The sequence below is a fragment of the Convolutriloba macropyga genome, chromosome 3 (genome assembly GCF_964194025.1).
Source record: "Convolutriloba macropyga chromosome 3, txConMacr16.3, whole genome shotgun sequence".
NCBI lineage: Eukaryota > Metazoa > Xenacoelomorpha > Acoela > Convolutidae > Convolutriloba > Convolutriloba macropyga.
The window spans coordinates 60,393,775-60,406,542 of NC_134470.1; the positions used below are offsets into that span (position 1 = coordinate 60,393,775).

Genomic DNA, 12,768 nt, shown 5'->3' on the forward strand with positions numbered 1-12,768 from the left:
TTTGTCATTAGTTTTATAAAAGTAATTTTCTGAAGATGTTAGTTAAAATAGGTAGAGATTTGTTTAATTTTTTTTACTTCAACATATTTATCGAATACGATATTGTATATACTGATTACTTAGAAATCTCGACATCAGACAGAAGTTCAATCAATTCTGTCGCTCTGCCCAAGATAAAAAGAGAGGCCAGGCTCAAATTTTTTTCACATAAGAGCTTATCGATTAAATTTGCTTTCAACTTTCGTAAACGTAAGTGATCCGGCTGGACTGGAAAATGTTCTGCTTAAAATCGCGTGGAATTACTTTTACCATTATTGAAGCAAATCAGAGGAGATGCACTTGGACGTTCATCTGCTCATGCGATTGCTGCGATCACCGAGAAGTTTCAGAGTCAACTGAATTATTGACCCAAAACTGGAAATACGAAAGAGAAATGTCCCACACTTGTGAGAGTCCTAAAAATAATATATGTACTACTGAAATTTAATATGTTACTAGATGACCGGTTGAGGAGAAGAAACCAAAGTCTTGCTGGGGTAACCCCCCGACCAGTCTGTTTCGCAGCTACAACAATAGTATTTTTAGATGGAGATGTTGGCAGCTGAAACACAGCAGCTAAAAACATTACTACCGTCGGATACCTACTTTTGCTGCGAGGCATGCGGCACCATATTTGAAACATTGGAAGACGTAAGTGTCAGGTTCCTTTGCAATGAAAAGTAGGATCTTTTCCGTTTGTGCCCCCCAGTTACAGAGCACGTGCTATTACATAATTCGTTACGTAAAAATATCTCACGTGCGTCTGGGAAGTGCAAATAATATGCGCCCACTAAGCTGGGAGGCACAAACGGAAAGGATCCAAAAAGTGGATCTACTCTGTCCCCCCCCCCCAATGTTTTTTTTATACGCGCCCCCAGTTACAAATTATATGTTATTTAGCACGTTACTATGTAAAGAAATAGCACATGCGCCGGGGCGTAAAGAATATAAGCCCACTAAGCTGGGGTGGCCAAAACAGAATAGATCCCAAAAAGTATTATATTTTTTATTTGGTTCCATTTCTCTCCATAAATGTGTATGATTTAGATTCATTATCATATTCAAACTGAACACAGCCAGACACTTCAAGATGAAGTTAGTACACAGGTTCGAAACAGTGGAAATGGCAATCTACCACAGGAAGAAGTTATCCAGATAGAACTCCCTGTCGCAACTCAGGAGTGGATCGGAACACATAATGATCCTAGCCCACTTAAAAAACAGCTGGTTTCGGCTGGAACTTCTGGTAATTTGTCAATTCATTGCACTGATTGATGGTGACGTAGAACCAAAGGTGTTCACGCCTAATTTTCTAAGGACTTCGACAACATAAGCTGATCAGCAGTTAGCAATTGATTGTTGATTCTTCAATTTTTGAAATCAGTTGATGTAATCAGTTATCGCTTAACTGATATAAATTTGATTTGCAATTAAGGAAGTGGTAAATCTGGAGAATAAAACTTCCATTTTTCATAACACGATTGTCTTTTGGAACGAAAACGTTTAACTGGTTAATAACTCTTAGTCGGGGAGGCAAACGTTAGCGGCGGTACTCCTGTTTTCTTTGTGATTTCTCTTTCTGAAAAAGTTGGGAAAGGAGCTATTAATTTCTTGTTTCATTTTCAAAATTAAGCTATTGCATTTATTAGTTTCCAATCCCTGCTAGAGATTCTTGTTGAAATCAATGCTATGCTAATCAATTCTCGGTTATCCTAGAGAACAGAAAGAATTGTTAGAAAAGGGACTGTTGTCTGTTTTGTCTGTGCACCCTCAACGCAATTGACAAAATGGATTTGATTTCAACGGAAATTCTATCGAACTTGAGAGATTGAAAATGTTTTTACAAGAGAAGTATCTATGTACAAGGATGATAAACGTGTATGTAAACTGCTGCCTATAAGAAACGGAAAGAGTTACTCAGGACGGCTGCATGACAATATACTCAACGTCAAAATACTCCATACTCTGTTACCCAATTTAGATTTTATTATGCTAAATAAATGTTCTGGTAATTGTTCCGACCGCACCTTAGGGAAGGGAATAGCTCAACTGTTTTTTGCTCCCGTCAATTTTGGCAGATTGATATAATCATTGTAGAGATTTCTGAATGGCACCACTAGAATGCATTAAGGTTTAAAGTCTTTGTGAACATTTGATATTTGATGTTTTTTTAATTGCTCTCAAACGAAGTTTGTAGCAATTATATTAGTCGTGTCGGTCTTTTTTTTTATGCGATTTTTCGCTTGACCAATTTTTCGTCTGACGCTTTTGACTTTTCGTCAAAAACGGGATAAACAGGTAGCGCCCAGCGGGCATTAAGTGCTCTTAGAGCCTTTTAGCTCTGTTTCAGCTCAAACAGTTTTGGAGTCTTATACTTATGGTGTGAACAGCGGTTTTTAGAGGTTGAAGACACCCCCCCCCCACCCCCCACTGCTGACCCCCCCACTATTGCCCCCCACCGCCCTGTTGCCCCCCCACCCCCCCCCCACCCGACTGTCGCCACCCCCATCGGCACCCCCGTGCACCCTCACCCCACCCGTGGCTAGCTACTGACGAACAACCGCTAGCTAAAAACGCAAATTTATACTAATTTTTACAATTTTTTTCAAGATTTTTAAAAATTTTTGTCAGTTTTTTCAGCCCTAGGTGTCAAGGAATCCACTCAAGGATTTGATAATAGGTTATTGAATAGTTTCTAATGGTAATAGAATGGTTTCAACAATTCAACACTGCGAATTTTTTGTATTTTTTTGATAAATTTTGCAAATTTTTTCAATGTTTTTGAAAGTTTTTGTCGTTTTTTACGTTTATCCAGCCTCAAGAGCCAAGGAACTTCCTCGAGGGTTTAATAATAGGTTACTATGTAGTTTCTAGAGGTAATGGAATCATTTTCAAGATTTAAACATCACGAATTTTCGCATTTTTTTGACAAAAATTGCTATATTTTAAAAATTTTTTGACATATATTTTCATTATTCAAGATTTTTCAGCCTCAGGGTTCAGACAACCTCCTGAAGGGTTTGATAATACGTTGCTGCATAGTTTCTAGTGGTAATAGAATGTTTTTCAACATATGAACATCACGATTTTTAGCAATTGTTTGATAAAACTTGAATTTTTTTTTCAAATTTTTCAAAATTTGTCATTATCTAAGTTCTTCCAGCCCCAAGAAACTTCGTATAGGCTTTGATAATAGGTTACTGAACAATTTTCATTAAGATAGAATAGTTTTGAACTTTTTGTATCACAAATTTTATCGATTTTTTAATAAAACTTATGATTTTTTCAATTTTTGAAATTTTTGTCATTTTATTTGCAGTTTTTGAGTCCTTTTTTGAGTTTAACGATTAATACTGGCCAACGAAGCTTTTGAAGTCTTGCAGATGGGTTACATGACAAAAATCCAGAGGCAAAAAATGTTCTTTGAACATTTTCGTCACTGCGAAATGTGGAAAGTTTTCTTCTGAATTTCGCACTTTCAGTTTTTTATATGATTTAGTTACTAACAAGGCTAGAATCTCATGGAAAAAATTTCTAGCTCTCTCTCTCTCTCTTTCTCTGTGTGTGTGTTGGTTGGCGTTTCTTTCCTTCTCTTTCTAGCTCACGTTTTACCTCGCACTCTCTCTCTCTCTCTCCTTAACTCTTTTGTTGACTTCAGCGGCTGTTATGTGGCGTGATAATATCGTCTATTACCCTAGCCTCACGCCTCTTCAATCAAGCGAAAGCTAACCTCACTAAACAGTGGCTAGGTGCTGACAACCGCCCGCCGGTCGTTTGAGAGCAATTCGCCCGACGTTAGTCGGTTATGTTTTTCAGTTTTGGTGTTATTAGTAGCCGCCCTTATCTTCTCTGCCGGCTATTATAGCGCTCCTATTTACAATTCAAAGAATTTGAATTGTATTGGGGCGCTGTCTTTAAGATCTGTTCACATATTTTCATGATTTTTGAAGTCAAATTGGAGTAGTGGTTTTGGTCACGCCGAAACAGGAAATGGAGCGAAAAAGCGAGTGGTTTTTCGACGTGAAATTTTTTCGCTCTAAATTTAAAGTAGAGTGAGAAAACGGTGTTTGAACAAAAATTCGCTTTCTCGCTAGTGGTTTTTTTGTTCACATGCGGCAATTTCACTTTGATTTTTACTGTTTTTTTTTTCGGTTTTTTGGATCAGATCTTTACCAATCAGTTTTACCAATCCATTCATAGTCCGTTCTAGGTCTAGTTTTCTGTTTAGTCAATGAAAGTTCTTTGAATTGTGCGTCAGGACTTGTCCTGGTATGTTTTTTTTTACTTCGTCGAACTTTTTTTCGCTTTACCATTTTGCCGCTTTTTCGACATTTTGCGTGAAATCTGTTTGACTTCTGTAGGCTAGTTTCTCTCTTCTCTCATTCTGCTAAAAGTGAATTTGAACATCAGTTGCTCAGCAAAGCAATTCAAAATGAACCGAGTCAGTTTAAAAAATTGAAGTCAGAAATAGAAACAGGATAAACCCATAAAGCCCAATTTTAGATGCCCGCTATTTGAACGTCGTTCCTATAAGTCTTAGTTACCATCTCTTATGCTTATTGGTATTGATAGTAGCCCCTGTAACCTCTCTCTAAGAAACAGAAGTATGTTCAACTACAAAATGCCATAAAAATAAATCGGACTTAAAAAATTTTTTTGTACAAAAATCTTTTTTCAATATCTTCTATTAGTTCAATCCCAATCATGCTTTTTGGAATCAACGGCGGCTATTTTCCGGCAATCTGCCGGGTATGTTTTTGTTCAATTTAAGAATTTTTTATTAGATTGTTTTTAAAAAAAATTGGAAAAATTAAGTGTTCTTGGTGGACGCACAGTAGTAGAAAGTATAGTTTTCTAACAGTTTGGATTTATAACATCAATTTTTTCTATTGATATTGGAGCGCTGTTTTTTTGACATTTTTTGCATGTCTGTTACGGAAGAGTAATTTTTGTAGCATAATTCTGCTAATGACAGATCCCAATTACGTTCAAATGAGGCCAAATGAATATATATTGCATGGCTTCGGCACTGTGTTCTCGATAAATTGTTAGTGTTGCCTGCATTTTTTGCACTTCTTGTAGTATTTTAACTTTATTTCATTGAACAAAAGTCTATTTGACTTCCAAAAGAGGAATATTAATGCTTTCTTATGCTTGATTTGATACCTAATTGCTGTTATGCCTTTGAATTTATTTCAAGAAGTTCGGGAATGTATGGATTTTGCTCCACTTTGCCTTATTTCTGTTGCTGAGCTCGGTGTCACTAACGACAGCTCTTTCCTTCTTTCTAGTGAAACGAAAATTAATCTTGGGTGGTTTTCTATGTTGACTGGTTTTATGACGTTGATACTACAAGTTTTCATAAATATTTTGATTTTTTCATTGTTCATAATTGTGTTTCCTTTGATGTTTGTCACATTATCTTAATAAGGATCAGTCTCATTGGCGTGTGACGGGCGGTTCATAATATTAACAGTTTGACCCTCTGAGTCACCCCTCAACCCACCACCATCTCTCGCCCTGTCCACCCTCCTCTATTTGTCGATCTAGACCCCCATCGCTTTACACCGGCACTCCATTGAAGTCCTCTCACCCCACCCCCTAATGCTAGCATCTCTCAGTCCCAGCTGGTTATTACAGAAGCCAACCGCTGCTTATTTTAGAGAATTTTTCCCGACGTTTTTTGGTTATGTTTATTCCAATTGCGGCCATTAAAGGTGAAGATTTTATACGTCAAAATTAGCTCTTTTCTAAATGCTCTCGAAAGAATTCTGAAGCAGTTACTGTAGTCGTGTGTCGTTTCAATGCAAAATTGTTGACTTGTTACCTAGTCGGCCACAGTACCAGGTGCGACAAGATATCTGAACGTGAGTTCCCATTATATCTACTCATAAAAAGCGCCCCCATTGTGAAATAAGTGTTATAATAGAGGGAAGAAAAGAGCTTTGATTCTATCCCCACAGGGCGCAACGGTGGGAGATAATGGGAAAGAGTCAACTTTGCAGTGTCAAATTTCTTTTTTTTTTCAGTAACGATAGCTGAAGATTCCCTACCTGTGATTCCGAGTCAGCTGATCGAAGAAATCGTGTCAGTGCCTTCTACAGCATCAGGAGCTCTGTCAGCAGGTTGCTTAAGCAGTGCACAATCTCACACGTACAACAATGCAGAAGCAACAGCAGAAGAGACACATGCCAAGCAGCCTTCGTTTGACAGAGAAGCCCAATTGGTTGCAGGCAATCAAGTTATATTGAACAGTAGCAGGCTTTTACCCGAAGGAACCAAAATAAAAGTAAACGCCATAATCTTTTTGATTAATAGCCACAAAGCAATAGATGGGGCTATTATTGGCCTTCTCTTGGTTTTTACAATTCAAAGAGTTTGAATTGTATTGGGGCGCTGTCTTTTTTACGACGCGAAGAGGAGTATTGTAGACTTCCTTTTTTAAATAAATTTTATTGGAGTGAATTTCTAAGCAGGAAATGAAACACATGAAAAAATGAAGAGTGGAGCGAAAAGAGAGTGGTTTTTTGTTCATTTCGCTGCATATCTAGAGAGCGAGAAATTGAGGTGTGAAAAAAAATTCTTTAAGCGAGCAAAATTTTTTGTTCACATGCAGCATTTTAAAGCAGTTTTTTTCCAACTTTTTTGATTGAAAGGTTTGGTTATGATTTTGTTTTACTTTTAGGCTGGTTTCGGTAGTGATTTTGAAGGTATGGAAATTCATATGAATTTTATGCTAATTCGGAGTTTTTTTCATGTATTTTGCTGATTTTGGGCTAATTTTAGATAACAAGTGGGTTCAGTTTTATGGATATGAAGCTTTTGTTGAGAAATATGACAAAAAATGGCGAAAATTGATACTATTCTTGATTTTTTGCAGTTTTTCCTTTTTTATTTTAGACAAGCTTCTTAGCCTATTATGACTTTCCTATTGTTTTGGGAGCACCCGGATACCCTGATGGCTGAAAAGATTTTTTCTTTGGATTTATGTACTTTTGTTTTATTAAAAAAATATTAACTTTTTCCACTTTTTATTCCAAGTTGTTTGTCAGAGCTTATTTTTTCATGATTTGGCTTCAAGTATTTAGTAGGTACTAGTTGTTTTGATGAAGAAATATTGGCAGAGATAGTTATTTCGGGATCTCAATTTATGACAAAATTTGATCAGATTTATCATATTTTAAAAGGTTTGACTGTCTTGTTTTTACTTTTTGTTTTAAATTTTTGTTTCAAAATAATCCTAAATTAGTTGAGGCGCGCTTTCTCTGATGAGTAGTTAGATGGCGTTTAAGTGGACTTCAACTTCGATTTCCAATTCTTCCGGCTATGTTTTTTTTATTTCTTAAGATCTGTTCACACATTTTTATGATTTTTGAAGACGCGGAAACAGATTTTATGATTTTTGGTCACGCGGAAACAGAAAATAGTGTGAAAAACGAGTGGTTTTGCAGCGCAAAATTTTTGCAGTCTAATTTTAAAATAGAGTGAGAAAACCGTGTTTGGACAAAAATTCGCTTTCGTGGTTTTATTGTTCACATGCGGCAATTCACGTTATTTTTTTTTGTTTTTTTTTATGTTTTGGATCGGATTTATTTTCTAAACGGTTTTACCATTCCATTCATAGTTCATTCTAGGCCTAGTTTTTTTTTGAAACAAATTTCTCTCTCGCTGGTGGTTTTTTGTTCACGTGCGGCATTTTGACATTGATTTTCAGTTTACTTATAGTCCGTTCTATGTCTAATTTTTGTTTAGTCAATGAAAACTCTTTAAATTTTGCGTCGGGACTTGTCCTGCTGTTTTTTACAATCCAAGAATTGGATTGTATTGGTGCTCTGTCTTTTTTTTATTTTTGTAAGATGTTTTCACACCTTTTCATGACTTTGAGCTTTCAAAACGGGATAAACAGGTAAAGCTCAGCGGTCATCAAGTTTCATTAGAGGCCCTTAGCCGCGTTTAGGTGTCCTTCAAGTGCTTAGGGTGGTGAAGCTACTAGGAAGGCCGTAATTCAAGGTTATAAGGTCATTTTTAGGAGTTTTTGAGCCCAAAATGTTGCAAATTTCCACATTTCTTCGTCATTTCTCCAATTTTTTGTTGGCCCAGTCTGAAATTGAGCTTTGTGAAGTTTTATAATGGTGTTTGGCATGAGGTAATTACGTTTTGTGGCCATTTTTAGAGCTAGATGTTTTGGTGCTCCAAACGTAAACGCGCAACTTCATACAAATTCTTAACAAATTTTTCAAGGTTTTTGAAAGATTTTGTCATTTTTTGAGGTTTTTCACCCCCCGGTGTCAAAAAGCCTCCTCTTGGGTTTAATAATAGGTTATTGCACAATTTCTAGCGGTATTGGAGTGGCTTTCAACATTTTGACATCACAAAGTTTAGCAGCTTTTTTGATAGAATTTTTTTCAAGAATTTGAAAATTCTTGTCAATTTTTGGGTTTCTCTAACCTCAATGGCCAAAGCATCTCCTGTAGGTTTTGATAATAGTTTACTGCATAGTTTTGTAATGGGGAATGTGTTTCAAGATTTTAGTATTTCGCATTTAACAAATTTTTTAAAAGAAAAATTGCAATTTTTAATTTCTGTAAATTTATCATTTTTTCTCACTTGCCAGGGAACCTCCTATAAGGTTTGCAAGTATGTTTCTGCATAGTTTCTAGTGGCAATAAAATGGTTGTGAATTTTTTAATATCTCAAATTTTAGCAGGTTTTTAAAATAAAACTTGCAATTTTTCAGAGTTTGATAATAAGTTACTGCATAATTGATAGAGGTAATGGAATGGTTATCAATACATTAATAACACGAATTTCAGCAATATCTTGATAAAATTAATTTTTTTTTCATTTTTCTGAAAATTATTATGTAACAATTTTGTGGATCTTTTTGAGCCAGTGAAGCTATTCAAGGATTGCAACAGGGATAAAGCATAGTCTCCGGAGACAATTAAAGAGTTCTGAAGATTATAATAACACGATCTTAGCAATTTTTGATTTTTTTTTACAAATGTTATGAATTCTTTGTCATTTTCTGAGTTTAACGACCTTTTACTGTCCCACGAAGCTTTTCTAAGTCTTACAGATGGGTTACATGACAGAATTCCAGAGATAAAAAATGGTTTTAAAGTTTTTGCCAGCGATATTTAGGAACTTTCTTTAAATTTTGATTTTCTCAGTTTTTTTGAAGCATTTGTCATATCTCTCGAGTTTATCTACCTTTAGTGGTAAAATAATCTCTTTCAAAGCTTGTGCGTGAACTAATGTTAATTTTGAATTGTGTCATTAAAAGCTTCAGGTTAAAAGCTTCAAGAGTTTCAGCAATAATTATTTTTTTTGTCTATTTTGTTTGATTCTTTTGGGTTCTCAACTTTTGAGATTTTGTCTTTTTGGTTGGGATTGTCCAATTGATCTGCTGGTCAGGTACATTAGGTTTGTTTTTTCGTTCAATTCTTTGTATTGTATTTCAGGACTCGTCCTGCTATGTTTTTTTATTTCGTCAACAGGCTTTTTGTTACGACCATATGACGTCACAATCACTTCAAACCTGCTTTTTGTTGATGTGTTGATGCACTTTCAACTGAATTGCGAGCGTGACGTCATTTTTCACTCTTATAAGAGCAATTTTTTTGTTCACTGGCGTGTTTCAATTTTTGGTCAGACGTGTCTTACCCCACTCTCAAAAATGACTTACTCACTCTGAATTTGACTTTTCTTTACTTCAATTCGAAGAGATAAGGTCAAGTCAGTGCGTGTCATTCTAATTGAAGGGTATTTGAGGGCAGCTAATATAAGCAGCAATAAGTTAAACAGATTCTTAATCAAAATGTAGAATCTCAGCATATAAAAAAGAGGTTTCTTTTTTGGTCTGTTTCGTTTACTATCTTTTTGAAACTGCAGATTTACGAAGCTATTGCGGTTATTTTGTGGCAATCTGCCAGCTATGTTTTACTTTTTGAATTTTTATTCAGCTTCTTAGAGCTCAGTGAATTGAAGTGAAAGACATCGCCTTAAGAAACTCGAATTTTACGTAACGATAAACCGGTTGCTCTAACGTGCTTAGGGGCACACCTATTAGCTATCCCATTCTTTATGATAAAAACGCATTCGACTGCTTGAATTGAAAATGGCAGCGATTTAAGAGGGCGACATCGGCTAGAAGATCCTATTTGACTTAGTTTTGCTAAAGTTCTGTCTTTTAGTGCACTGAATGCAGTCAAAGGTTCAAATCAGTGGCAGAAATGAAGCAGCACTCGGAAACATCTCACGGAATTCCATACCTCATTTGTCAACTATGTGGGCGGTGTTTCTCCGCATTTGAACAACTAGCATCTCATGTGATCGAATTCCACAGAAAACGGAGAGATGTAAGAGTTCCATCTAAAGCAAACGATCACTAAATTTGGCTTGCATTTTTAAGAAAAAGATGTTAAAGTTCTAGAGCAAGATGATTACTAAATTCGGACTCTGTATTAAGATTTTGTAGTTCTCAGCTTGTAGTGGGGCGCTGTCTTTTTACGAGTCGAAGAGTATTGGTGGAGCGTCTTTTTTGATCGGTAACTTTGTTGAAGTGTATTTGAAACAGGAAGGGAAATGCGTAAAAACAAAATACATGAGAGAGCGAGAAACGTAGCCATGATAAAATTTTCACTAAGCGAGAAAAATTTTAACCACGTGAGGTTTTTTGAAAGGTTTTGGTTTGTTTTAACTACAACTTTTACACTTTTTGGTGCCAATTTCCGGCTATTTTTAAACCATTTTGTCTTGTTTTAAGATTTCAGCAATTTTTGTATTCTTCAATTTTTGATAGCATTTGGGGATTTTTGTGGTTAAAATCAGATGTTCTAGCACTTGTTGTCTCTCGATTTGATTGATTTTCATTTTGAGTTGTTTTTGCCAAAGAAAATTGAGGAATATTGAGCAAATTTTGTATGTTTTTTTTTCTTATAGCCGCCGTCGGCCTCTCAACGTCTATCATTTAGGCGCTCTTTTTTTTCAAAGAATTTTAATTGTATTGAGGCGCTGTCTTTTTTTAAATATCTCTCAAAACAGTTTCATGATTTTTGAAGTCGAATTGGAGTAGTGATTTTGGTCACGCCGAAACAGGAAGTGGAGCAAAAAAGCGCGTGGTTTTGCGCCGTAAATTTTTTCTGCTCTAATTTTTAAGTAGAGTGAGAAAACGTTGTTCGCTAGTGGTTTTTCGCTTTCTCGCTGGTGGTGTTTTGTTCACATGCGGCAATTTCATTTTGGTTTTTACATTTTTAAAAAATTTTTTGGATCGGATTTTTTTTCTAAATGGTTTTCACAATCCATTTATTCTAGGCCATTTATTATTCTAGGCCGAGTTATTTGTTTGAACCAAATTTCTCTTTCTCGCTGGTGGTTTCTTTCTCACATGCGCCATTTTGACATTGACTTTCAGTTTTTATTTGATTTTTTAGAGATGGTTTTCCCAATTCACTCATAGTCCTCGCTAGTTCTCGTTTTTTTGTTAAGCCATTGAAAATTCTTAAATTGTACGTCAGGAGTTGTCCTGCTGTTTTTTAGGCCGAGTTATTTGTTTGAACCAAATTTCTCTTTCTCGCTGGTGGTTTCTTTCTCACATGCGGCATTTTGACATTGACTTTGTTTTTATCTGATTTTTTAGAGATGTTTTTCCCAATTCACTCATAGTCCTCGCTAGTTCTCGTTTTTTTGTTAAGCCATTGAAAATTCTTAAATTGTACGTCAGGAGTTGTCCTGCTGTTTTTTAATTCGCTTTACCTTTTGATCACGTTTTTCGTTTTACATAAGTCACAATTTTTACGTTTGACTTCTGACTTACATCACTCACTGTTTCAACTGAATGGATTTTAAATTCTTTCACGCTTTGAATTACGTAATGTGGTGACTAATTTCAAAGGCAAAAGAGAAAAATCAAAAGAAACTGGGATAAACCGATAATTAAGTCATTGAGCATTAAGGCATAAAAATTCATTCGAGTGTTTGCTTGCTGACATTGGTATTATGCTTATTATTTTTCAATTTAGAAGCTGATTTAAGTATAGAATTAGAATCTAACTGAAACTGCACGCTAAGTGAGAACATTTTGAAACTAAAAATGAAACAAAAAAGCTCGGTCAATTTTTCTGGGTCAATTCTTAATTAAGAGCAGTTTTATAGTTGTTTTTTATATACTATGAATTGACTCTTGAAAGCTAGACAGGGCAAGAATGCTAGCCAGAAAGTGACTAATATAAATTTGTATTTTTACATTTTTCGTCTTAACTTATTTTTTTATTGTTTCTCTGCGAAGCATTGGGTTGGTGACTGATCCAGCAAAAGATGTAAATAAAATTTCTCCAAATAATGGTTGGGAAGTTCCGGATTTTATTGTTTTGTAGAGATTTTTGTTGGAATTTGCGACTTCGAGTTGTTTCCAGAATTCTTCCGGCTATGTTTTGATCTGTTTAATTGCTCTTGAACGAAGTTCATAGCAATTATTGTAAACCTATGTGTCTTTTTTATGCAAGTTTTTTGCTTGACAATTTTGCGCTTTTCTTCTAGAACATTCTTTGACTTCTCAATGGTTTTTCACGCTTTCGTTCTTCATTTTTGAGTGATCTCTATTGCTACGAAGTAAAGCTAATATAAAATCGGTTGCAGAATAGGAGAGTTAAGGGATCTGTAGCGCAGTCGTTAGTGCTTGTGGCTGTGGATCGGGAGGTCAGTGGTTCGAAACCCGGCGGGGGATAG

The 12,768-nt window shown here is 35.6% G+C and overlaps 1 protein-coding gene across 1 annotated transcript in view; it reads left to right on the forward strand.

The window, feature by feature from the left end:
* The first annotated feature begins 587 nt into the window (after positions 1 to 587).
* Positions 588 to 12,768, forward strand: part of LOC142336331 (uncharacterized) — a 47,386-nt gene continuing 35,205 nt past the window's right edge. Inside the window, exons 1-4 of the mRNA XM_075385084.1 lie at positions 588 to 690; positions 1,087 to 1,285; positions 6,069 to 6,328; positions 10,236 to 10,400. Of these exons, the coding sequence (XP_075241199.1) occupies positions 592 to 690; positions 1,087 to 1,285; positions 6,069 to 6,328; positions 10,236 to 10,400 (723 nt within the window). The 5' untranslated portion in view covers positions 588 to 591. The remainder of the gene's footprint in view (positions 691 to 1,086; positions 1,286 to 6,068; positions 6,329 to 10,235; positions 10,401 to 12,768) is intronic.